Below are 27,885 nucleotides of genomic sequence, written 5' to 3'. Positions count from 1 at the left end.
TATTGTGAGAACGCGTCACAAACGGTGCTCCTGTGGAGCACCGTTTGTGACTTAAATGAGGGAATAAATAGCGGCATAAGCAAGTTTACCTTTTGCACCAAAAATAACCATGACTTATAAACTAAAAGATGTACATCTTACTCACACTGAATAAGAAATAGAATTAAAGGTTCTGGTTAGCAGTAACATAAAGCCAAGACAACAGTGTATAAGCATTCACAAAAAGAAAAACGAATAGAATTCTTGACTTCATACCAATAATAAATTTTTATAGTGGGCGTGAAGATAAATTATGTAATATCACAGTCACTAGCGATTGAAGCAATATAAATCCCCGGGCCCTGATGAACTTTTTTCAAGGGTTCTAAGGAGTGCAAAATGGAACTTTCTGAGCCATTAAGTTTTTTATATATCTTTCTTCGAACAGGTGTAGCGTCTCATATGTAGAAAATTGCCAATGTAATTCCTATTTTTAAATCAGCGAACAAGTCGTTACGGTCAAATTACCGCCCAATAAGGCTGCCTCAATTGTAGGCAAATTACTAGTTAACTATAACTGATAATATAAGAAACCATGTTCATAAGCCTAATTTGATTAATGATGCTCAGCATGGATTCACTAGCGGCCGTTCCTGCCTAACTAATTTACTAACGTTCCTCAGTAAAGCTTTTGAGGCTGTTGATCACGATAAAGCATTTGTTATTGTTTACTTGGATATTAGTAAGGCTTTTGATAAATGTACCAGAGACTTTTAAAGAAAGTGGCAGCTCATGGCATTAGGCAAATAGTGTTGTCATGGATCGAGTCATGCTCACAAGCAGAAAGCAGAGTGTGCATAAATGGGGTTAAATCTGGAGAGGGTTATCTGTAATAAGTGACGTTCCACAGGGATCAGTTTCAGGCCCGTTGTTGTTTATAATATATATAAATGACCTTGACGAGGGAACTACTACTGATATGAGCAAATTCGCCGATGACACGAAGATAGGTAGTTTAACTGTTTCAGATATAAATGTCACGGAACTTCAGGAGGATTTAAACAAACTCAATTCATGGTCAGAAAAGTGGGAGATGCAATTCAATGTAGATAAATGCAAAGTTCTGAAGCTCGGAAATGTTCACAACCTTAGCACTTTTCAGCTAAATAATGTAGAACTTAACGTACAGAACGCGAAAAGGACTTGGGGGTTATGATAAGCAGGAACCGTAAACCAAGACGACAGTGCCTAAGCATACGTAATAAGGCAAATAGATTACTGGGATTTATATCAAGAAGTGTAAGCAATTAGAAGTCAAAGGATTATACTTCATTAGTAAGGCCTCACCTAGATTACGCAGCTCAGTCTGGTCTCTATATTACAGAATGGATATAAATTCGTTAGAAAACTGTCGGCAAAGAATGACAATTTACATACATTGCATTAGCAATCTTCCATATGACGAAAGATTGAAGACCCTTAAATTACATTCACTTGTAAGAGAGAATGAGGGAGACATGATCGAAGTGTATAAGTGAAATATGGGTATTAACAAATGGGATATAAATAAGGTCTTGAGGATATCTCTCCAAGAGAGAACCCACAATAATGGATTCAAATTACACAAATTTTGATTTAGAAAGGATATAGGAAAGTATTGGTTTGGAAATAGGGTAGTTGATGAGTGGAACAGTCTGCCTAGTAGGGTTATTGAAGCTAAAACACTGGGTAGTTTCAAATTTAGGTTTGGATAGATACATGAGTGAGTGAGGGTGGATTTGAGTGGAACTTGCAAATGAGTAAATAGAATTATCAGGGCTTATTGCTTGGATAGTGTTGAAAATTTGGTTGGGCAAATATTCTGGTAGTGATATGGATTGTAAAGGGCCTGTCTAGCATGGGCCAACAGGCCTGCTGCAGTATTCCTCGTTTCTTATGTTCTTTTATGGAGACCAGTACTCAGCAGTGTAATTTAGGTGAGGCCTCTCTAATGATATATGAAGGTGTAATATAAACGCTGGACGTCCAATGCTTACACTTTCTTGATATAAATACCAGTAATAAATTTGCCTTATTACGTACGGTTAAGCATTGTTGTCTTGGTTCAAGGTTGCTTCGACCATAATCCTTAAGTCCTTTTGGCATTTTGTACGGCTAAGTTCTACATTATTTAGCTGATAAATGCTAGGGTTATAAGCATTCCCAAGTTTCAGAACTTTGCATTTATCTACATTGAACTGCATCTCCCAGTTTCCTGACCTCAAACTGAGTTTGTTTAAATCCTCTTGAAGTACCGTGACATCTATATCTGAATCGATTATTCTACCTACCATTGTGTCATCAGCGAATTTTTTCACATCTCTAGTAATTCCCTCATCAAGGTCATTTATATGTATATTATATACAACAATGGGCCTAAAAATGACACATGTTTAATGCCATTTCTTACAGATCCCCATTCAGAATTTACCCATTTATGCATACACTCTCTGCTTCCTGTTAGTGAACAATGATTCGATCCATGAGAGCACTTTCCCCCCAATACTATCAGCTGTATTCACCACCTTGACAGCGGCAGGTGTGGACGTGTGCCTCGAGCTCCCCAACACTTGCACCAAGGGTTTCTTTTGAGGGCTTGGTGGCATGACACTATGGCTTCGTGTGTGTGCAGAGGAGTCAACACTGTGGGAATAGAGTTACTCTGTGGGGCCATCACACCTGACATGTCACATGTGTTGTTACATAAAATCCTTCATGACACATATGAGATTGCCGACGAGGATTTTTTTTATATTTTATTTAAAACGGTACAGTACAGCAGATAATGTATAAATATATAAAATAACACACAATCAGGTCCAAAACATTATACTAGCCTATCCTTAAGCACACCACCACCATATATCGGAGGGTGTATACTAGCCATCCCCATACACTGCCTTCCCCTCCCTGCAACCTATACTAAAATCACATGGCTTACAAAGTAAGAAAATAACGACATTATTGTTACAATATACAGACATGTAAGTATATTATGATGGATTGGTACTCCGACTACGGTCACAAACCGCCACCCTACAGTCCCAGCCAGACCCCACTCTCACCACCCCCCTGCCATCTCATGACTTTACATAAAACTGCCCACAGCAGAGCATATACATGCTCTACCCTCACAGTAGTTTCTACAGCAACATGATAGGGGCCAGCCCCAGTGATACCTCACCAGGAGGCTCACAACATATTGTTCATGCGATGTATTAAGGACCCGTACCCCCAACAACTCACATGTGTGGCAGGACTCTACACATGTATCTTGACACAAGATACATTACAAGCAACATATGGGTACACATGTGAATGTTCTGCTCTGTCACACTGCCAAATTGTTACAACAGCTACACAGGCCCCCGGCCTAATAGTTATTGCAATCATTGCCATATGCCTCTGGAACATAAACTGTAACACTCCACCTTGATTGCCACTGCAGTGCCAGCCTTCACAGAGCTGTGGGCACACACACAGGTAATGTTGCCACCCACAATCATTCACGCCAAATATACATGCCAAACCATCATGTACCATGCCACCCCTGCTACACATGCCATTACCCTACCAACTCCTCCCCCTATCATCACTAGTTGGCAATCTCCATGATTGCCCCCCCCACTACATACCCATCAATGCACTACCAATACCTACTTGTATACAATCCACCCTCCCCCTTCACATGTCAGAGAGGGTCCTATAACCCCCCAGAAACACCGCCTCCCACCATTTCCTGTATATGCCCCTATTTCTGCACAACGTTCTACAGAACGTTGCCACTAAAACTGTTCCACACTTCCCACTCACACCTTCCCCACATACTCCACAAGATATAAACGAAATCCACTATAATGTATGCAACTGGCCTTGCAACTCCCTCGTCCTCCTCCCCTATGTCAAAACTAAGTATCATCAGCACTGACCCTTTCCTACCTCTGACCGTAGCCACCACCCGACTAATTCACCCCCTGATTCACCCAACCCCCTCACAAAAAAAAACATGTGGAACACTGTTTCCTCCCCTCCCATATACCCCACACCTTCTCCCCTCCACAACCCATCTATCCCTCAGTACCATACCCATCAGCAAAATACCATGCAGGAACTGCTACATCATCTCATGTACCATAGGACGTAGCTGCATCTTACTGAAACAGAGTCAAATCTCCCCCCAATCATATATAGGAAAAATCCCCTCCATCGGTGCCATTACCCTACCTACTATCACTCTACACATAAGCCCCACCCTGAGTTTCCCAGGTTCACAAGCCATCACCATTGCAACTCCTCACCCCTATACAAGTGCCACAGCATGTCATGCACCTTTCCCATCTGCCCCCCCAGACACTCCCTACTCACAACACCTCCCATCGAAAGAACACACATTTGACTCACCTACACAGGTCCAGAAGTCCCAAGCCTCTCTGATGCACCGGCAACATAGCCACCTCTCTTTGCATCCAGTCATAACACGAACCCCATAAGAATCGAAAAACTCTCTTTTGGATATATGTGATCACCAGCCATACATGTGTTCACCATGTGCCAAATATTGCTAAACAACAAAACTTGCACCATAATTGCAAGCTGCAAAATTGCCAAGTGATACGGATCCAATGCCCCTAAAAGTTTCTCCACCCTCTCCACAAACCTAACCAAATTGGCCTTCCATGCCCTCGTCTGGTCCCCCACATAAATGATCCCACAAATCTTTAAACTCATGGTATACTACTGCACCACATCACAACCCCACTCAATGAGTTGCTCCCATCCTCCCAACCCCATGATCCACAATTTCTCGGCATTTACTATCATGCCCATCTCTCCCCCATATATCCAGACTACCTCCTTCAGCCCTCCCAACTGCATCCTCCCCTCCTTAACCCACCAACCCATGCCATGTCCTCCCCCCCACATATATGGTCCTCGACTAACCTGTAAAAGAGGTCCAGCATGCATGCAACCAAGAGTTGTGGCTTCAGGCACCCTTGTCCAAGACCCCTCCCCATTACCACTGCCCCCCAATGCCCTTTAATCTGCACCCAAATGTGCACCCCCCTATACAGCATTTCCACCCAACCCCACTATTTCCTCCCCAAAGCCCTGCCGAAGGAGGATGTCCTGCAATTCCTCCAGCTCCCCCTTGTCATAGACCCCCTTCCAGTCCATCACAAACAAGCCTCCCCCCCCTTTGCACCTCCTCCTTTTTCTCCATGAATCCCTGGAGTATCCCATGCCCTGTCACCATCGAAATACCCGGCAGGCCGAACTGGCTCTTCGACACAACCCTATCCGCAACATACTTCATTTTATTCACCAAGACATCGGAAACAGTTTATGGTTGGCACACAACAATATGGCCCTATAGTCCCTAAGAGTATGTTGCTGCTGCCCATTTGGCACCAACACTACCATCACAGCTGCCTGCACTTCTCCCAACTTTCCCCCCTCCTTCATTGCATTCATCAGCCATGCCAGAAAACCATTCATCAGTTCCCAATGATGCATGTAAAATTCGCAGGGCAGGCCATCCAAACCTAGAGCCTTTCCCTTACTCATTCCAGCTAGCACCCACCAGATTTCCTACTCTTCAAAGGCATCTCCCAATGCCATTCTATCAGACACCCAGAGTTTACATGGTATGCTCCCACATGCCCCTTCTAAATTCACCCTCTCCTTGCCTCGACTGTGCCAATAACCCTCAAACCACTGGTCTGCATACACACCCATACCCTCCATTGCCCACAGCACCTGACCCTCTTGATAACCCTCTTCCCTACCATGCACTTCTAACTGCACTATGGTGGTGGCCTGTCTTTGCTGCTGCTGGCCACGCAACATGCACACAGAAGCCCTGTCACCCAATAACACTTTCTCCCCAAGTGCCTGTACCTGCACTGCCCCAATCCACTCATCTTGTATTTCCCATATCTTCCTCTTCAAAGTTTCTATTTCCTCCACTGGATAAACTCCCTTTATCGCCCCCCCTACCACTACCACCCCATAGACTATCTTCCAAGTAAGTGATCAGGCTGTACCTCAGTTTGTTAATTCTCTTTCCCTCATGCACCACATCCTCAGCCACCCTCCTCTCCACACTATTCGTCTCCCAAAAGGTAGCAAAACTGTCCAATGCCTCCTCATCCTCTAGGACCTGCATGTTCAATTTCCTATAGCGCACCATCATTCACACCACACACACACCAGATGGTAGCTACCACCATGCAACTTACCATGTCACACCTGCTACATGTGCCATTACCCTACCAGCTCCCCCCCCCATTCTCACCAGGTGGCAAGCCTGTCTTGTCCCCCTGATTGCCCCCACTACATACTCCACCATGTTCTACCTATTGTACACAACCCACCCTCCCCCTCATATGTCAAGCAAACTCCCCACAGTGAGGGTCCTATAACCCCCTGAAAAGCCTGCCTCACACCTTTTCCCATATATGTCCCTATTTCTGCACAAGGTTCTGTAGAATGTTGCTGCTAAGATTTTCTTCCACACTTCCCACTCACCCTTCCCTCGCATACTACATGAGATGTAAACAAAATCCACTATCATGTATGCAACTGCTCTTACAACTCCCTTGACCTCCTCCCTCATCTTTAAACTAAGCTGCCCCAGCAGTTACACCCTCCTCCCTCACACTGATGCCACCACCCAGCTAATAAATTCCCTGATCTAAGCCATCCCCTCACAAAAAAATCCACGTGGAACACTGTTTCCTTCCCCACATATCCCACACCTCTCCCCCCCTCCACAACACATCTATCCCACCTCTTACTGAAATGGAGCCAAATGTCCCTCTAATCGTACATAGGGAAAATCTCCTCTACTGGTGCCATTACCTTACCTACTATCACTCTGTACTAAGCCCCTACCCTGAGTTTCCCAGGCTCATGAACCATTGCCATCACAGATAAGACTTGCTCACACTCCAGCAACTACTCACCCCCATACAAACACAGCAGCACGTCATGTACCCTTTGCAGGTCCAGAAGTCCCTAGCCACCCTGACACGCCGGTAACATTACCACCTCTCTTTACATCCAGTCATAACCCAAACCCCATAAGACTCGAAATACCCCCCTTTGGATATGCGTGATTGCCGGCTCCGTCAGTGGGTATGCGTTCACCACATACCAAATCTTACTAAATAGCAATACATTCACCACAATTGCATGCTGCAAAAGGGTCAAGTGATATGGATGCAACATCCATAAACATTTCTCCACCCTCTCCACCAACCTAACCGAATTGGCCTCCCGCACCCTTGTCTGGTCCCGTGTATAAATGATTCCACAAATCTTTAAACTCACGGCATACCAGTATACCACATCACAACCCATTCCATGTGCTGCTCTCATGCCCCCAACCCCATGATCATCAATTTTCCAACATTTACCACCATGGCCATCACTCCCCAATACATCTGGACTACCTCGTCCAGCCCTCCACCAGAATAGTTGTGTCATCTACATAACCCTCCTATCCTGGCCATGTCTTCTCTTCCATCGCAACCCCCTCCCCACATATATGATCCTCAACTAACCTGTAAAAGGTCCTGCATGCACACAAATAGGAGTTGTTATATTGGGCACCCCTGTCTGAGGCCCCTCCCCATTACAACTGCCCCCCCATATGCCCATTAATCTGCACCCGAATGTGCACCCCCACTATTTCCTCCCTGAAGCCCTGCCAACTGAGGATATCCCACAATGCCTCCTGCTCCACCTTGTAATAAGCCCCCTTCCAGTCCAACACCAACAAGCCCCCCTCTTGCCCCTTCCCCTTTTCCTCCACGAATCCTTGGAGTATCCTGTGCCTTGTCACCATTGACTTACCTGTCAGGCTGAACTGGCTTCATTCTATTCCCCAATAACTTTGCAAACATTTTACCAATTGCCTGCACCTCTCCCAACTTACCCCTCTCCTTCATTGCATTCATCAACCATACCAGAAAGTCCCTCATCAGTTCCCAATGATGCATGTAAAACTCACAAGGCAAGGTGTTCAAACCTTTCCCATACTCATCCCTGCTAGTGCCAGCCAGAATTCCTCTTCCTCAATGGCACCTCCAAATGTTGTTCTATCACCCTCCCCCTCCCCCCGAGTTTACACAGTATGCTTCCACACGCCTCTTCTAAATCCCACGGTTGACTGTACCCACACCGCCCCAAACTGCTCATCCTGTATCTCCCATATCCTCCCCTTCAGAGCTTTTACATACTCCACTGGATAACTCCCATCACTACCCCACTACCATAACAACCTCATAGCCTATCTTCCAACTAAGTTGCTAGGCCGTACCTCAGTTGGTTAATTCTCTTTCCATTGTGCACATAAAACTTGCCGATCTGCTCCTTTGTCACCCAATCCCACCAACCCACCACACCCTATACTGCCCTCCCCTCCACACTAAGCATCCCCCATAAGGTCGCCAAACTGCCCACCGCCTCCTCATCCTCTAGAAACCGTGTGTTCAATTTCCAATAGCCAGTATGCCTCCTCACCAGTGACATCCACCCCACCTCTGCCAAGACTGCCCGATGATCTGAGTATGCTGTCACAACAGTACTGAGAGACTCAACAGCTACCCTCTGCATGACATAAATCCAGTGTAACCTTGCTCCATAGCCCTCCCTCAGAAATGTGTGCTCCACCTCTGATAGTCGTCCAACAAATGCATCCCTCAAGTGAATGTCCCTGAAAAGTTCCCCAGAGCATGTGAACAGTGACCTGCTCCTCTTGGTGCCACATCAACACTCCTTATGACACAATTCCAGTCACCAACCACAATTGCTACAGATGGCAACATGCTAAGGAAATATGCTAAGTCCTCCCTTATGAAGGCCATCTTCACCTGCACATCACTTTCATCTGGAGCATACAAGGATGCAAACGACAATGCTCATCCATACACAGTCCATCCACATGGAAGACCCTCGAACCCCCTACCACTCCTGAGTAACAAAAACGAGCTTGCCTCCTGGATCAAGACCGCCATACCCCCCTCAGATGTCCAGATGGTGTGTCAAACCCTTGATATCCATTCACCTTGAACACGCTGCCATTTTTAAAGTTACGTTCTTGAACAAACACCACATCCACTATGCCGATACAAAAAAGCACTAAACCATTCAAGCTTTGCACCTACACACAAACCATTAGCATTGATGGTCATACACCTAAGGCCAGTTTAATTTTCCTCCCCCTCTGCTCCACTATGCTTTTCACATGCCCACTGGGGCCCTGGGTTCCAGCTTTGCCACACACACAATGCACTGCACCTACCCCTTTGAAACAACTGCTGGTACCGTTTACCACTGATCACACTGCGAACCACATCAACCCATGCCTTCTTCCCTAGCCACTCCGCCACTGTCAGGACATCGTCTGAGTCTGACGCCGCCACCGCCCCCTTCCTCATCACGACCTCCTCCTCTACATTAATAACCTGTGCGTCTACATGTTGTACCTCCACTTCCACTGTCTGCATTTCCACGTCAAAAGCAGACAGCGCATCCCCGCTGTCAACACCAACTCTCACTTTCTCCTTCCTCTTGTCTACCACAGACTCCACCTCCGGCATGACTTGATCTCGACCACCTGCTCCTCTTGGCATCTGAAGCCACCTACCCCTCCACAGAAGCCATCTGTAGCATCAGTGGACCAGTTGACTCGCTATATGTCGTTTCCGGTGCCATCTTCACCATCTCCTCCACCTCCTCGTTCCATAGATGACCACGCTCAAGACCATCTTGCCTCTCTCGATTGAGCTCCACTCCCTCGTGAATGGGTGCTCCTCCACGTTCTGGCCCCCTGCCTGGCCACACTTCCCACACTCTGCAGCCATATGGTCATTCTCGCCGCACAAGTGGTATGTAAGGCGTTGCCCAGCAAACGTGACCATAATCTGTATCTTGAACTTGTCGAGGAACACGTAGGATGGGATAGGGTGGCGCAAAGTCATTTTTAGGGTGAATGTCCCCTCCAGAAGTCAAGCCACCCAGCCACCCACTTGCCTTGTTGAGCAACACAGATTGCACCATACCTGCTAAACGCATGGCAGAGACCCACCGTTGCGCAGCTTAATCCATGTATATTGGCGAGAAAGGTCTATCATACACACTCGTGCCTCAGGGATGACATCAACACAGATATCTTGAGAGTGGTCAATGAGCGACTCATACACATGCACCGAGAGCAATTTCACAAACAGCCTGAAATTGCCATTTAAGGCCACACCATACAAGTCAGCATCTACAATACCATATGTGTTGCATATGATCATAGGGAGCAACACTTGCACTGCATTTGGCATAATCACCCCACAGATTAGTTTGATGCCGACCGTGTTAACAGGTCTCCTAACAATAGTACGATGTTGTCACACCGGTAAGCTCACTAGGTAGGCACGTCCGCTCACACTGGTTACCATGCATCTAACGAGCCTTACTAAAATCCAAATAAAGAATTTAAAATTCTTTATCATGAACAACAATCTCAAAAGCTTTACTAAAGAAAGTTAGTAAACTAGTTAGATACAGAGTATCATTAATAAAATTATGCTTATCAAGAGGACTTCTTATAATGTCAGCTAAAATTTACTCAAGCAATTTGCCTACAATTGAGGTCAGGCATATGGGGCAGTAATTTGATGGTAACGACTTGTCCCTTGATTTAAAAAATTAGAATTACATTGGCCATCTTCCACATATCAGACACTACACCTGTTTGAAGATAGATATACTAAAAATGTTAGTTAATGGTTCAGAAAGTTTTATTTTGCACTCCTTAAGAGTCCTTGAAAAAAGTTCATTAGGGCCTGGGGATTTATTTTGCTTCAGTCGCTAGTGACTGTGATATTACATAATTTATCTTCACGGAATACACTGCTCAGTTGTCGTACTGGGTGATTGTCTGCTGTTCTTGCTCCATCCTGACACCTGGTGGCAGGGTTTGTTGGATCAACAATAATGGCGACTGCTGTTCGACGACGCATCAATACTGTGTTTATTGAGCTTTCAAGAGGTTCTGTAACTAGTGCATCACTCCATGTGTTATTGCTGGTGATCATCCGCAATGCATACGGAATCCAGCAGGAATCTCTGTGTGGCATAGCCTTAAATGGCATCTCCTGGATCTTCATCAAGTTTACTGCTACTGGGACGTACAAGCAGATTGTGTCCCGGTACCAAGATACAAGAATGAAAGTTACTCCGGCTGTAACAGTACAGTTGTACGACGTTTCAAGGTACTATACGTGGGTACATGTCAGAAATATACCATTTGAAGCCAACGAAGCTGATATACGTGAAGCGTTCGAGAGCTATGGGACTATACACCTGGCCACCATGGGCAGGGGGTTGGAAGACCTCTATGCTGGGCAACAGGAGGGGTGATATTCATTGAAAATGTCCCTGCACCAGCTGATACCTTCGTACGTGCATCTGGAGGACTTTCGAACGCAGGTGTATGTAACGTATTCTGGTCAAAGAAGAACTCGCCGCCTCTGCAGTGCTTGGACCACATGGCGGCAATGTTTTAAGCGACAGCCGCCCATGGAGTGTAGTCGTCGTCCAGACGGCGAGGCGCCATGACAGTCTTCGGAAGAACAGGTGGTGGCGGAGTGCCCACACCCGACGTCATGGAGTTCTCAGGTGGATCGAGCTGCGACACAGGAGTCATCCTGTGTATCTCTGACTGGGAATACCCCATCTGACGCTATGGGGCTTATGGACAGTGGTGTGCTTCTAGCAGGGGAAGCAGGTGATATGGAGGACACGATTGTTTCGGCCTTGAGTGAACTTTAAGCGTTGCATGATGCCAATTCTGTGTCATGTGTGTCTTTGGACAAGGGTTCAGAGGTCGTGCAATTGACAGTCGATGATAATGATAAGATTGAGGACATCTTCAATGAGAGCCTCTAAGACGTCTCCCTCGAAGTGTGTTCTCATTAGATCACGAAGTTAGTTGGTGAAGTGAATAAGTAGTATCGACACTCTGCTTCTGTGGATAAATGAGACATTGTGTGATTTCTACTCGCTAGTTGGACTCAAGTTCCAGGTAGACTTTTTGGAACCTGTTGTGTTAATAGTGGGTAGCACTAGCGTTAATCTGAAGTTATTTATGTATGAGAGAAACAATTCTACTTGTGTGAAGGTTCTGTTATGGGAACCTGGTGAAATTGCCAAGTCCTGTTGTCCGTTGGGACTCTGTGAAATTATAACTAAGTGTTTTGGCTTTTGCACTGAGGTTTATGATTGATTTTTTGTGTGTGATGTACCACTTATCCAAAAACTGATGTTAAGTCTTCTTGTTTGTATAGTGATATAGTGGTGGCCCGGTGGCCTGGTGGCTAAAGCTCCCGCTTCACACACGGAGGGCCCGGGTTCGATTCCCGGCGGGTGGAAACATTTCGACACGTTTCCTTACACCTGTTGTCCTGTTCACCTAGCAGCAAATAGGTACCTGGGTGTTAGTCGACTGGTGTGGGTCACATCCTGGGGGGCAAGATTAAGGACCCCAATGGAAATAAGTTAGACAGTCCTCGATGACGCACTGACTTTCTTGGGTTATCCTGGGTGGCTAACCCTCCGGGGTTAAAAATCCGAACGAAATCTTATCTTATCTTATCTTATCTTTATCTAATAAGAAAGGAGATACCTAGAGAGAATTGTAAAATGCATAATATCTGGACTATGGAAAATCTCCTTTAACTAAGAGTTCTCTTATTTTATGTACTGACGTTCCATACTTACTGTGTAATATATTGAGTCACAGAAATTATATCTTATGTTTTACAAAATGAGTTAAAAATTAAAATTACTTAATATCTATTTTTGTCGACTTTGTTTCATAAACAAGACCTTACAAAGATCTATATCAAGGTAATCTTATAACTAAAAGATATGACCTAGTGAGTCGACTCCTTGTTGCACAGGCTACTGAAAAGACAGCATGATCCTTGATGTGTTCGTCAGCTCCCTCTTTTTGTAACATAATCATAATCAGTGTTTACGATGCATCCCAACTTTGATTTCTCCCCATTTATGCAAAACAAAAAATAATAAAAAAATAAAGAAAACACTGTCTATCTGTCGACCAAGACTCTATCCAGAAAAAAATCTATTCCTTGTGCCTCTTTCTTCAACAATCAACCCATAATTTGAGTTATATATAAATCAAATTAAGAGTTATATAAGCTCAATTACTATATAACGGAGGCTATTGTGCACAACCTTAATTAAACAACAAAGTTGCACAAAATCACAGGATCGCTCATTATGCCATGGTGTCTTGTGATGCTCTGGCGACGCTCGACCAGGGGATGCACACTGAGCATCATGTTACGAAAGTCGTAAATGTAGGTATAATATATAACCAGTTTAGTTGCTGCTGTAACGTATGTTTACAGGTACACAAAGCGGTTTAACACCACCGTCTCAGCATTTTTGGGTAAAAAGCTGGTCAACGATACGAGTCTCGTACTACTCGGGTCCTTGGGCTTTGGAACTGGTGCAATTGTGGCGCTCTTCCTAGCTGCTGGGAGTATGTCGGCTCTCCATGACTTGTTGATGACGTCTAGTATGGCCTCCTGTCCACTCTGGCCAGCCTGTGCAATCATGGAGTACGTGACCTCCCATCGATGACCGTGGCAGTGTAACCGGTGTTCTTCATGGCATGTCGGAGTTTGATGTCCGTGAGGTCTTCTTCAGTCACATAAGACTCGTGTGCAGCTTATACCGTTAACTGACGTTTTTGCAGATCATCTGTATATCACGGATGTCCTGTGGGAGCTGAGTGGAGGCTCCCGTGGAGATGAAGAGCTCTTCCAGTTTCTTAGAATTTCTTGGACTGGGTACAGGTGTGCTTCGGCTTGCTTTTGCCAGTTGTGATGTTAAGCCTGCCTCATATCTCGGATAAGGTGGTGTGATACCCGAATGTTGAGCACCGCTCCAGCCATTTCTCTGTTTTTACTGAGGGACACTCTGCGGGCATGCTGCACAATAACATTCAGAGTATTTTTGTTCTCTGCTGTAGGGTTGCACCTGTATAGTTTCCTAAAAGAATTGATGCTCTGGTTCTGCTCCCGCACCTCGTCTTTGTAGAACCACCAGTCTCATTTGTGGGTGTGTCCTGCAGACATTTTTGAGAATGCACACTCTGCCTCCTGGATGAGTACAGTGGCTAGTTCTTGCTCAGCTTTATCAGTGTCTTTGAGAAGTGTATGATAGTGTATGTAGCCCACCAGTCATAAAGATAATCCTGGAACGCCTTCCAGTTGGCCCTCTTTACATCCCTTCTACAAGGCATCACAACCGTGTGGGGGTGCCTGTTGAATGTGCTGATCACTGCAAGGTAGTCACTGACGAGGTTAGGACGAATTTCCCATGTGGCTCCCGCTGTGAGCTGTCTTATCCCGAAGGTAAGGTCGAGGCAGCCACAGTGGTAAGAGTCTCCATTGTCTAAAAGCTTTACCTCTAGAATATCGTGTAGGAGCATTGTGTCTGCTAACAGTATTGGTGGCTGAGTGAGAGTGCAGCATTGGATAACATGCGTTGAAGTCTCCACCTACAATAATACTCGGTGCGTGCCAGCGCGAGGAGCTTTGCAAATTCGAGAGTGTCTCGGGTTCTTGTAGATGTTGTACATGGTAATGGGCGCCCCAGGCATGTGTGCAAGGATGGCATGTACCTCGACATCCTCCGCACAGTTCACAGGGTTGGCTATAACCTTTTGAGGTATTACATTTGATATGAATACAGATGTGCCTCTGCAGTGAAGGCCCACGTCAATGTGCCAAAATTACCCAGCAAAATTGGAGAGTCTTGGGCACATTGTTGGGACAGTGAGGGTTTCTTGTAGCAAGACTGTCAACCCCATCCTGAATTACTGCCCCTCAGGCGCTGAATGTTCCATTGTAGGACCTTGATAAGAATACAGATGTGCCTATGCAGTGAAGGCCCGCATCAATGTGCCAAAAATACCCAGCAAAACTGGGGAGTCTTGGGCACATTGCTGGGACAGTGAGGGTTTCTTCTAGCAAGACTGTCAACCCCATCCTGAATTACTGCCCCTCAGGCGCTGAATGTTCCATTGTAGGATCTTGAGGGTGGGATGTGGTACGGAAGATATTCCATCTCTGTTTCCTGAACTGGGGATCGGGCCCTGTCCGCTCTGAGAATCTGCAGATTCATGGCATCCAGTGTTTCCTTCTCGGTCAGCAAGCACACCCTCAGGAGTGTGCTGACCATTTGCCGGAACATGCTCTGTTGTTCCGTGGAGTTGATTGTATTGCAAATAATATCCGTGATCACTTTCTAGTTGTAGCTACACTGAGAGTAAAAGGTAGATGGGGTACAAGGAGAATAGAAGCATCAGGGAAGTGAGAGGTGAAGGTTTATAAACTAAAAGAGGAGGCAGTTAGGGTAAGATATAAACAGCTATTGGAGGATAGATGGGCTAATGAGAGCATAGGCAATGGGGTCGAAGAGGTATGGGGTAGGTTTAAAAATGTAGTGTTAGAGTGTTCAGCAGAAGTTTGTGGTTACAGGAAAGTGGGTGCGGGAGGGAAGAGGAGCGATTGGTGGAATGATGATGTAAAGAGAGCAGTAAGGGAGAAAAAGTTAGCATATGAGAAGTTTTTACAAAGTAGAAGTGATGCAGGAGGGAAGAGTATATTGAGAAAAAGAGAGAGGTTAAGAGAGGGGTGAAGCCATGTAAAAAGAGAGCAAATGAGAGAGTGGGTGAGATGTTATCAACAAATTTTGTTGAAAATAAGAAAAAGTTTTGGAGTGAGACTAACAAGTCAGTTAAAAATAGAAGAGGAGAGTTATTAAATGGAGAGTTAGAGGTATTGGGAAGATGGAGGGAATATTTTGAGGAATTGTTAAATGATGATGAAGATAGGGAAGCTGTGATTTCGTGTATAGGGCAAGGAGGAATAACATCTTGTAGGAGTGAGGAAGAGCCAGTTGTGAGTGTGGGGGAAGTTCGTGAGGCAGTAGGTAAAATGAAAGGGGGTAAGGCAGCCGGGATTGATGGGATAAAGATAGAAATGTTAAAAGCAGGTGGGGATATAGTTTTGGAGTGGTTGGTGCAATTATTTAATAAATGTATGGAAGAGGGTAAGGTACCTAGGGATTGGCAGAGAGCATGCATAGTTCCTTTGTATAAAGGCAAAGGGGACAAAAGAGAGTGCAAAAATTATAGGGGGATAAGTCTGTTGAGTATACCTGGTAAAGTGTATGGTAAAGTTATTATTGAAAGAATTAAGAGTAAGACGGAGAATAGGATAGCAGATGAACAAGGAGGCTTTAGGAAAGGTAGGGGGTGTCTGGACCAGGTGTTTACAGTGAAACATATAAGTGAACAGTATTTAGATAAGGCTAAAGAGGTCTTTGTGGCATTTATGGATTTGGAAAAGGCGTATGACAGGGTGGATAGGGGGGCAATGTGGCAGATGTTGCAGATGTATGGTGTAGGAGGTAGGTTACTGAAAGCAGTGAAGAGTTTTTACGAGGATAGTGAGGCTCAAGTTAGAGTATGTAGGAAAGAGGGAAATTATTTCCCAGTAAAAGTAGGCCTTAGACAAGGATGTGTGATGTCACCATGGTTGTTTAATATATTTATAGATGGGGTTGTAAGAGAAGTAAATGCGAGTGTCTTGGCAAAAGGCGTGGAGTTAAAAGATAAAGAATCACACATAAAGTGGGAGTTGTTACAGTTGCTCTTTGCTGATGACACTGTGCTCTTGGGAGATTCTGAAGAGAAGTTGCAGAGATTGGTGGATGAATTTGGTAGGGTGTGCAAAAGAAGAAAATTAAAAGTGAATACAGGAAAGAGTAAGGTTATGAGGATAACAAAAAGATTAGGTGATGAAAGATTGGATATCAGATTGGAGGGAGAGAGTATGGAGGAGGTGAATGTATTCAGATATTTGGGAGTGGACGTGTCAGCGGATGGGTCTATGAAAGATGAGGTGAATCATAGAATTGATGAGGGGAAAAGGGTGAGTGGTGCACTTAGGAGTCTGTGGAGACAATGAACTTTGTCCTTGGAGGCAAAGAGGGGAATGTATGAGTGCATATTTTTACCAACGCTCTTATATGGGTGTGAAGCATGGGTGATGAATGTTGCAGCGAGGAGAAGGCTGGAGGCAGTGGAGATGTCATGTCTGAGGACAATGTGTGGTGTGAATATAATGCAGAGAATTCGTAGTTTGGAAGTTAGGAGGAGGTGCGGGATTATCAAAACTGTTGTCCAGAGGGCTGAGGAAGGGTTGTTGAGGTGGTTCGGACATGTAGAGAGAATGGAGCGAAACAGAGTGACTCCAAGAGTGTATCAGTCTGTAGTGGAAGGAAGGCGGGGTAGGGGTCGGCCTAGGAAAGGATGGAGAGAGGGGGTAAAGGAGGTTTTGTGTGCGAGGGGCTTCGACTTCCAGCAGGCATGCGTGAGTATGTTTGATAGGAGTGAATGGAGACAAATGGTTTTTAATACTTGACGTGCTGTTGGAGTGTGAGCAAAGTAACATTTATGAAGGGGTTCAGGAAACCGGCAGGCCGGACTTGAGTCCTGGAGATGGGAAGTACAGTGCCTGCACTCTGAAGGAGGGGTATTAATGTTGCAGTTTAAAAACTGTAGTGTAAACCACCCTTCTGGCAAGACAGTGATGGAGTGAATGATGGTAAAAGTTTTTCTTTTTCGGGCCACCCTGCCTTGGTGGGAATCGGCCAGTGTGATAATAAAAATAAATAATAAATAATAATCCGTGAATGCCTTGATAAGTGCTATAAGATTCTCCCTGGTAAGGGCCTGCATTGGCAGTGTGTTTGAAGCAGGGGATATTACCTGGGCTCTTGTGGTGTGTGGGGGCTCCTGAAGGTTGGATTTCTTTCTTGTGTGTACCGTGGCTTGTTGCTGTGTACCACGTTCGGAAGCTTGCATCTGCTTGTGAGGTGCAGACATAGCCATGGAAGCCTGTATAGCGGCTGCGCAGGGCAAGGGGTGCCGGCGTTTCCGTGTTATGGCCGGTGGGGGCTCGTGTAGTGCCGCCTGCTGATTGCCTTGACCAGATGTTCCCTGTTGACGCCGCTTGTTCCTTATGTTTTGGTTTCTTCGTTGAGCAAGAGGGGCAGGAGGCTCCTGTCCAGGACGCCTGGTTGAGGCTTTGAGGATCAGAAATTCCTCGGCATTGAGTTGGGTGGCCTGATGAGTTCTACATTATGGCAGGGTTCTTTGTGCCCATCGTCTGCTGAGTATATGTGTGAAGAAGGGGCTTATTTACTGTACACAGGTGAGGTGAAGCAGTCGTGATATCAGTGGACAAATCCACATGAAATAGGTTTTGCCTATAGGTTAGAGAAGTGAAGAATTCCCTGCATCAAAATCCCAAGATGCTGTTGTGTCTAACAGGAATGTAGATAAATGGTTCAGAGAACCGACAAGTTGATGAATTAAACATGTGCAACACTTGGGTATTTTTATTTAAGAAACGTTTCGCCACACAGTGGGTTCATCACTCCTTCTGATCTTCACCGTTTTTCATTGTTTAGAATTGAGGAAGCCACTCCATGGCAAAACGTTTCTTCAATAAAGATACCCGAGTGTTGTGCAAGTCTGACTCATCATACCCAAATGTTTCTAGGCGTGCCAAGGACCGACAAAACCCAGTTCTTCGGTGTGCGAACTCAGGAAACTACAAACTGAGACGTGAAACACCCTGGTCATGAACATTACCTACGACAGTGTTCTCCAGAACTCAGCTTTGATAGGAAAAACTTTATTCCAGCACTTTCAAGGAAACACATGGTCTGCTCTCCCAAAATGCCTGGGACTATAGTAAACGTGCTACGAACGGGTCTCGGTATTTAGAGCAGACTTAAGTGTCGCTTTTCCAGAACAAACCTTACTATGTAAATACACATGAAATAATAACATTCATATTCAATGAATTATTTGAATGATTAGACAATATTTTATTCAGTTTGTTATACAAACCTTGACCTGGGGAGATGCTGTCGGCGGAATTAAGACCTTAATATTGACTACTCCTCTGATGGTGTTCTCAGGGGGAGGAGGAAGAGGACTCACTAAATGTTTCTCATTGATGGGCAACTCACCACTACTCAGCTCAAACTTTTGAGAACTCTGGTGCTGAATCTTCCCGCGGGAAACAACCTGACGAGAAAGGAGCAATGATTATCTCATAAATTTCATCATTATAGGAGGACATGTTCAAAAAATATATAGTGATAGCTGCATTTGTGTGTCTCTTTAGTGCCCAAAATATAAACGGAAGTTATACACGCAGGCTTTGTATTTAGCATATATATTTGTAATTGAAAAGAATTGTAAATTGTGAAGTTATTCTGATAAATGCAAAATATTCAAAACATTATTAAGCACAATTATATCATGAAAGTTTCTCATGCATAAAAATATTTCTTTACGGTACCATGTCTCTTGAAAGGGGGCTCCGTGTCATGGTAAAGAGGCTCTTAGTCTGAGGAATTAGACCTTTTGGTCACCTTCCTCAGACCGATCGTAATTACCCCGAATCTTCCCTACCCTATCCCATCCTTCCTTTTTACCTTTCCTCCTCCTCCTCCCCATCCTTCCTCTTTTCTGCCTTTTGAATTCTTCCCACAGGCACTAGTTCCTAGGTAGGGGAAAGGGTACTGGAGTCCATCCAATTCTTTTGAGGTCTGTGAGGGAAAAGTTCAACAGATAGGAGTAGCGAGCGAGTATATGGTGACGATAGTTTGATTGCCAGTCTGCTTGTTAAGGTAGGGTCAGCGTCTAGCTCCCACTATCCCCTCCTTTTTCCACCAGGAAACGTGACGTGTGGGGCTCCAACCAAATGGATAATCACTAGACTCACAGCTCCTAGCACAACTGTAAGTAAAAGCCTCTGCTCCTATTTTAGTGGATATATTGGTTAAAAGCTTCACTTTTAACCAATTCTAAGATGTAGTTCATTCTGCCATGATTTACAAGTTTTGCATTTAAATCCTCACCAATCTTATAAATACTTTACTTATCATGGAGAGTGATTTCTTAAGCAGTGTGTAACTTTTGTCTCTTTCTAGCTTGGAATGTCAACTTGGGTCATCTGGCAACCACAGAAAAAGTGTTGAAGGAGACTAACTTCACATGTGTTCTGGGATGTCTCTTTTTATCTGCATACCTGAGTGTAGCCAACCCCAGGGAGCTTTTCCTCATCTTTGCAGTGGTGAAAAATCTGCATTCCTATCATCTTGATGGATCTTTCAAGGCAAAACCTGTGAATGAATAGTCATTGGGCTGTCGCTCACCATCTGTAACCCCCCCCACTTCATCAGCAACGGCTACAATTTCTACAATACGCGGTGTCAACATCAACCAGACACCCCAGTCTAACTAAATATTAGCGTTGAATTCAGATATCATTTTTATATTTAATTTTTCTTTTTTCTTTCAAGTAGGATAAAAGTTCTTATTTAAATGTTTTATATTTTCAATTATAACAATAAAGTGTTTATATTTGTATATTATTTCTTTTTCTATTCATTAATATTCCTAAGGAGGAGCCAGCCTTGGTAAGACCTATTTAAGATCTTACAGGGCTGAGTAAACCTTCACAAGGTCCTTGGCGGTGGTGTAGTTTGCCGTTGAATCTGGATCACCTGGGAATGTCCCGATACCTCTTTGGTCTCCCGGGGGGTGGTGTTGGGTGGCTTTCAGGTGATGGGTGTATCTCTGGAGGCTTCCTGTCAGATTCCAAAGGGTGTTGGCCAAAGGAGGTATGCTTTATGATGTGTGTCCGGCTGCCCTCTCTTTTGTACACTGAGGTGGCTCGGTGGAAGTGAGGTTGCTGTCATAGATTGCTTGTTTACTGGCATGAAGGGTAGAGTATGGCACGGGTTCCATGCCGCATCTGGACTACTTGCGGTGCTGAGGTCCTCTTGGGCGCAGAGGAGGATTTACGGCCCTTTTTTGCCTCCTAGAAGTTATCCCTCCTAGACCCCCCTTTTTTTTCTTTTTTATTTTTTCTTAAAAAACAAAGGTGATCTAACTATGGAGTCCCCAATCCATGAATCTACTCCCCCTGGGTCCCTTTCTGATACTGCAACCTGTTCTGACCCTGCCTCGTTTTTTGACCACTCTTCAGACACTTCTAATGCCTTTGTACTTCCTGCTGGTGCTGTTTCATCACCAGGTTCAGGTACTGGGGATTCGACTGACTCTTTCAATACGTCTGACCTCCTCTCTTCTTTGACTATGCTTCCGGCTTCTCTATGGTGCGACAATTTTCGAATCTCCCACCCATCCAACGTTGGAAAGACTCTGCTCCCACACCTAAACACCCACGACAATTGCCTGATGATCCTTCTCTTTCTTCTCGTTCTACTCAGAAAAGACGGGCACATCACACACTCCTTTTCCACGCTGTGTTTCGAAATACACAGTTGACTAAGTTTTTACTTTACAACTGACTTCCTCTACTGCAAGGTGCTTCTACGCCATGTTGGTAGAGATATATCCTTTCATGCTCTCAAGAACGGTACATGCATCATCACTGCCCATAATGCTATCGATACTATTCTTATAACTATTGAAAAACATCATTTCTTCAATTCTTGTAGTGGTATTGTTATTCTACCCCCTACCATTGTCCAACTGAATTTCCATACATGTGGCAATGACATTCTGGAACAGCTAGAACTCCAAGACCTTCCAATCCTCAAAGTAGACACATACGTCCTCCCTGCCCTTAGGCGGAGATTATACCTTTGCAATATAGCTAGTTTAACTTTCAACTACCGTGAGTTCCCAACCTGTATTTATATAGCGGGACATCGTATACAAGTTCAAAAGGCGATTCCTACACCGCAATAGTGTAGAAATTGCTGGCGTTTTAGTCATCCAGCAAAATATTGCAGGTCCATAACCAATTTACCGGTCTGTGGTGCCGATAACCGTACCAGTATGTCTTGTAGTCTACCTCCCTCTAGCTTTGTCATGAGGCTCACCCATCTTACTCTCGCCATTGCCAAGTTTATTCTTCTGCCCCCTCACAAGTTGCTTCCTCTCCTGTCACCTCCAAAGCTTCTTCTCTTGTTCCCTCTACACTTCATTCCCCCCTACTTTGGTACAGTATATCGTCTCTCCTTTCTTTACTCACCCTCTTCCTTCCATCTCCAATATTGCATTATATACAGCGTCCTTGTCCTCAGAAACCCTTGATAGACACTGATCCACCTCCTGTTCCTCCTCTTCACGTATCTCCGCCTGCACAACTCCTTTCTTCATAGTGTCCCAATCCTTCACTGCTTAAGTCTTCCGCTACCTCCACTTTCGGACTTTTCTAACCCTTCTAGTCCGTAGATACTTTTATCTACAGATTTCTTGTATCTTTCTCGTTACAAACCATGGCTTATTTACAGTGCAATATCTGCGATCTCAGAGGTAACCGGGATGAGCTTCAGGTGTTGCTCTCCCAGTTTTCCCCTGTTGGTGTTTGTTTACAAGAACCCAGATTACACTCTGCTGTTATCCATCCTATCTCAGGCTCTGATTTATTGTATTCTTCGGATCCTTTTTCCGATGGAACCTTTAATGAAAGAGCCTTCTCATACGCACTGATGTTCCATACCTTCAGCTCTTTGTTCATACTTTGCTGCATTACTCTGCAGCCCATATCCACTTGAATAAGTGGTATACAATCTGCTCTTTGTTTTTTTCGCCTTCTCGGGCATCATCTATCGAAGATGTTGCCTTTCTAGATTCTTCCTTACCGCCACCACTTCTCTTACTTGGCGATTTTAATGCCCACCATTTCTCTCTAGGGGGTGTCACTGTGTGATACGAGTCTGGCCTGTAAGCCACTGATTAGTTTAGTACTTCTGGTAACAAGAGGTATAACAGGTACCGGGAAGTATTGATGTACACTGAGTCATCCAAGGCTTAATAAAAACTTTAAGGTCTTTTCCGGATTTTATGTAAGGCCTTTCCTTTCACTCCTGTACATATATGCACAACTATCAACTTCTTTAGTAGGGCACCACAATGTACAACTGTCTTAACAAATTAACATTAATAACGAGGATATTTGTCACTTCCTCTCTAATAAATACACTTCACCATGTCGGCAATTGGTAGAGTTAATCACAGACTAAGGCAGGATATTTCTGTACTGGAAGTTTTCTCTAGAAAGGCTGAACTCTCTAGTAAAATCCCCTTGTGACGGCTCTGGAGATAATATGGAGGAGCTAGAAGAGCCTCTTATGTAAATTCTCACAATATTAGAGAAGAGAGTGAACTGTCCTGAGCCGAACGCTCAGGTTTAATGTCAACTCGGTATAGGGGAGGGTGGGGTAGTACAAACGATCCACCACCTACTTTGCCTCTAGTATCTGAATTCTTCCAGTCGCCTAATTCCTTACTTAAACATGTACAAAAATAATATTTTTTTTTATTATCACACTGGCCGATTCCCACCAAGGCAGGGTGGCCCGAAAAAGAAAAACTTTCACCATCATTCACTCCATCACTGTCTTGCCAGAAGGGTGCTTTACACTACAGTTTTTAAACTGCAACATTAACACCCCTCTTTCAGAGTGCAGGCACTGTACTTCCCATCTCCAGGACTCAAGTCCGGCCTGCCGATTTCCCTGAACCCCTTCATAAATGTTACTTTGCTCACACTCCAACAGCACGTCAAGTATTAAAAACCATTTGTCTCCATTCACTCCTATCAAACACGCTCACGCATGCCTGCTGGAAGTCCAAGCCCCTCGCACACAAAACCTCCTTTACCCCCTCCCTCCAACCTTTCCTAGGCCGACCCCTACCCCGCCTTCCTTCCACTACAGACTGATACACTCTTGAAGTTATTCTGTTTCGCTCCATTCTCTCCACATGTCCGAACCACCTCAACAACCCTTCCTCAGCCCTCTGGACAACAGTTTTGGTAATCCCGCACCTCCTCCTAACTTCCAAACTACGAATTCTCTGCATTATATTCACACCACACATTGCCCTCAGACATGACATCTCCACTGCCTCCAGCCTTCTCCTCGCTGCAATATTCATCACCCATGCTTCACACCCATATAAGAGCGTTTGTAAAACTATACTCTCATACATTCCCCTCTTTGCCTCCAAGGACAAAGTTCTTTGTCTCCACAGACTCCTAAGTGCACCACTCACCCTTTTCCCCTCATCAATTCTATGATTCACCTCATCTTTCATAGACCCATCCGCTGACACGTCCACTCCCAAATATCTGAATACATTCACCTCCTCCATACTCTCTCCCTCCAATCTGATATCCAATCTTTCATCACCTAATCTTTTTGTTATCCTCATAACCTTACTCTTTCCTGTATTCACTTTCAATTTTCTTCTTTTGCACACCCTACCAAATTCATCCACCAATCTCTGCAACTTCTCTTCAGAATCTCCCAAGAGCACAGTGTCATCAGCAAAGAGCAACTGTGACAACTCCCACTTTATGTGTGATTCTGTGATTCTTTATCTTTTAACTCCATGCCTAAATAATACCCGGGTATATAATCCATATTTATATAATTTAGATTCATAATATTATAAAGTAGAGGAATCTATAATTTAGCTATTATTAAAGAAACCCTGAGTATAATATTATGTGGAGAAATCCCGTATTAATAAATAATTATGACCAAGGGGCATAACACTGTGGCTCCGGCAGCATTCAGTTGGAGGCTTCTCTCACTTCTCTCCCCCTCCATATTTTAAATAGAGGTATTCCCACCCATTTTGATTCTCGTACTCATTCTCTCTCTTGCATCGATCTCTCAGTCTGCTTTTCCTCAACTGTCCTAGGCTTCACCTGGTCTGTCCTCCGAACATTTTCCACTCATCCTTACCTCTCCTTCGTATTCCCCCACCTCCTTGTATCTCACGCTGGCAATTTGACTGGGAGAATTGGGACCTAACCACACGTCTAACTGCTTTTAATGAGACTCCTTCCTCGTCCTCCATTGATGAACTTGTACTCTTCTTCTCGACCTCAGTCTTAACCACAGCTTCACATTCTATACCCCTCACCTCGGGCAAGCATTCTCAGAAGTGCGTGCCTTGGTGGTCTCCTGATTGTGCCTAAGCAGTACGTTTGAAATGCTCTGCATGAGGCAGGTAACAGTACAACAGAACCACAGACAGACTCCTTCATTTTAAATAGAAGACAGCGGTTGCTCGCTGTGTCATCCGTCATGCTAAACGTACTTACTGGCAGGATTGTTTCTACCATCACTTTGGTTTCCTCCATGAGTGCAGTCTGGAAAAAAATACGTAAACTGAGAGGTAAATACTCCCCCGACCCAGCTTCTATTCTTCGGGTTGCCAGTGTCAATATAGCAAATCCTCTTGACATTGCCATTGAAATTAGTACTCATCTGGTCTGTATTTCTCAGGGGCTCTATCTATGAGGCTCGTTTCTTTCCTCAAAGTCTGCCAGAGCTCATAGACACTTCTTCTCTCAAAGAAGACTCTTATAATGTGCCTTTTACACTTCTGGAACTGGTGGCAACACTCTCCGCTTGCCGATCATCAGAAGCCGGGCCTGATGTCATTCATATTCGCATGCTACAGCATCTATATTAGTCAGCTCTTGCAGTCCTCTTATGTCTATTTAATCTTATTTGGTCACAAAGAGTTCTTCCCCAGCTGTGGAAATCTGCCATTGTTCTACCATTCCAGGTACTACGGGACATAATGCCTCCGACTACCATCCCATTGCTCTTACCAGTGCAGTTCGCAAGGTGATGGAACGTGGATGTGGTATTTAGAGACAGAATAGTCTTTCAACTAGTCATTATGGCTTTCGTACGAGCCGTTCTGCCATTGACCCCTTAATATGCTAGGATATTTATGTTCGTAATGCTTTTGCGAATAACCACTCAGTTATTACCATATTTTTTGACCCTGAGAAGGCATATGACACAATTTGGAAGTGTAATATTTTGCCCCAGGCCCACTCCTGAGGCCTCCGAGGAAATCTACCATTCTTCCTTATGAACTTCTTAACTGAAAGACATTTTTTAATAATATGCTTTTCCCGGACTTTGTCCAAGCTGAAGGTGCCCCTCAGGGATGTGATGTGAGCACATCACTTTTTCTCCTTGCTATAAATGCTTTGGCCTCTATTCTTCCATCCAATATTTGGTCTTCACTCTATAGTGATGACTTCGCTATAGCTTGTGCAGGCGCTGACTGTCACCTTATTGCAGTTTTACTCCAGCATGCGGTCAACCGTGTTTCTCACTGGGCCAACACCCATGGGTTTAAATTTTCTAGTAGTAAAGCTCACCAAATTACTTTCACTAGACGTTCAGTAATCTCTGATCATCCCTTGTACCTCCATGGCTCGCGTGTCCCAGAACGAGATACGGTCAGGTTTCTCGGCCTTCTGTTTGACCATAAGTTATCCTGGAAACCTCACATTACCTCTCTAAAGGTAACTTGTCATAGCAGGCTGAACCTTCTTGAAACCCTCACTCATCTTTTTTGGGGGCTGACCGTAGAACGCGCCTTCGCCTATATTCAGCCCTAATGTTACCGAAACTCGATTATGGTGACCAGATTTGTTCAGCGGCCTCTCCTGCAACTCTATCCCATCTATCACCAGGGATTACGTTTATGCCTCGGTGCTTCTCGCTCTTTTCCAGTTGAGAGCCTCTATGCAGAAGCGAATATTCCATCCTTGTCTGATCGCCGTGATGCTCATTGCCTTCACTATTGTGTTCATTCTCATGACTTCCACAATCCTTCCATATATAGGATAGTCACTGATTGTAATAATGTTGGTAGAATTACCGACAATATGTAAAGTAAAAGGACAGAAGTGCAACTAATGTGACATTTTATTGTGGCAACGTTTCGCTCTTCAGGAGCTTTGTCAAGCCGATACAAACAGTATATGGACACAGAGGGCATATAAAGGCTCAGAGTGAGGTGTAATACTGGTGAGGTGCTATTTCGATGTTCTCTAGTGGTAGTAGTAGTAGTAGTAGTAGTGACAATATGGTAGAGCAATTAATTCGTACATGAGTAAAAGGATATAAAAGCTATTACTTGAGTAACATAAAATGTCACATTAGTTGCACCTGTGTCCTTTTACTTTACATAGTCACTGATGTTAGTAGATGTTCTTAATTTGTTCGTCGCCCCTGTTTACTTCGCCCCTTTTTTTTTTTTTTTTTTTTTGCCTACATTCGCTCGTCTTCTCTTCAGTTACCACCTTTCTATGTTCATGTAGCATTTCACTTTTCCGTACCCCTTTGGGAAGTTCCAGCTCTTCGAGTCTGTTCTATCCCACTCCCATGCGTGAAAGCCCAACTGCCTACAGTGGCTTCCCGCTCTCTTTTTCTGGAACACTTTTCTTCTCATTACTATGCCATCGCAGTGTACACCGATGGTTCTCAGTCTTCTGACGGTGTAGGATTCGCAGCAGTGATTCCGGACAGTGTCGTGCGAAGGTATTTATTATCCTCTGCTAGCATTTTTATGGCTGAATTTTATGTCATTCTTTTAGCACTTATCCGTATTGCACCTATGCCTGTCATCGTTTGTGGTCGTTTCAGGCTTTCATTAGTGTTTTACGGGCTATACGAAAATTTAATACTACTTAGCCCCTAGTTCTTCGTATCCAACTATGGTTATGCCGTAACTCTACCAAGCACAAAGATATTGTTTTTGGTTGGGTCCTTGGTCATGTTGACGTACAGAGCAATGAACAGGTAGACTGCAGTACATTACCTCCCAGTTTCATTTAGAGGTGCTCCATTCACGGACTATTTTCTTGTAATTACTACCCACCTTCACAC

The 27,885-nt window shown here is 44.5% G+C and overlaps 1 protein-coding gene across 1 annotated transcript in view; it reads right to left on the bottom strand.

Moving 5' to 3' along the window:
- The window catches only part of LOC128685349 (pregnancy zone protein-like), a 503,287-nt gene that overhangs the window by 315,190 nt on the left and 160,212 nt on the right, over positions 1-27,885 (bottom strand). The window contains exon 10 of the mRNA XM_070082129.1: positions 19,037-19,216. Within this exon, the coding sequence (XP_069938230.1) occupies positions 19,037-19,216 (180 nt within the window). The remainder of the gene's footprint in view (positions 1-19,036; positions 19,217-27,885) is intronic.

This window comes from Cherax quadricarinatus, chromosome 1 (assembly GCF_038502225.1).
Source record: "Cherax quadricarinatus isolate ZL_2023a chromosome 1, ASM3850222v1, whole genome shotgun sequence".
NCBI lineage: Eukaryota > Metazoa > Arthropoda > Malacostraca > Decapoda > Parastacidae > Cherax > Cherax quadricarinatus.
This window is presented reverse-complemented; position numbering and strand designations above follow the sequence as displayed.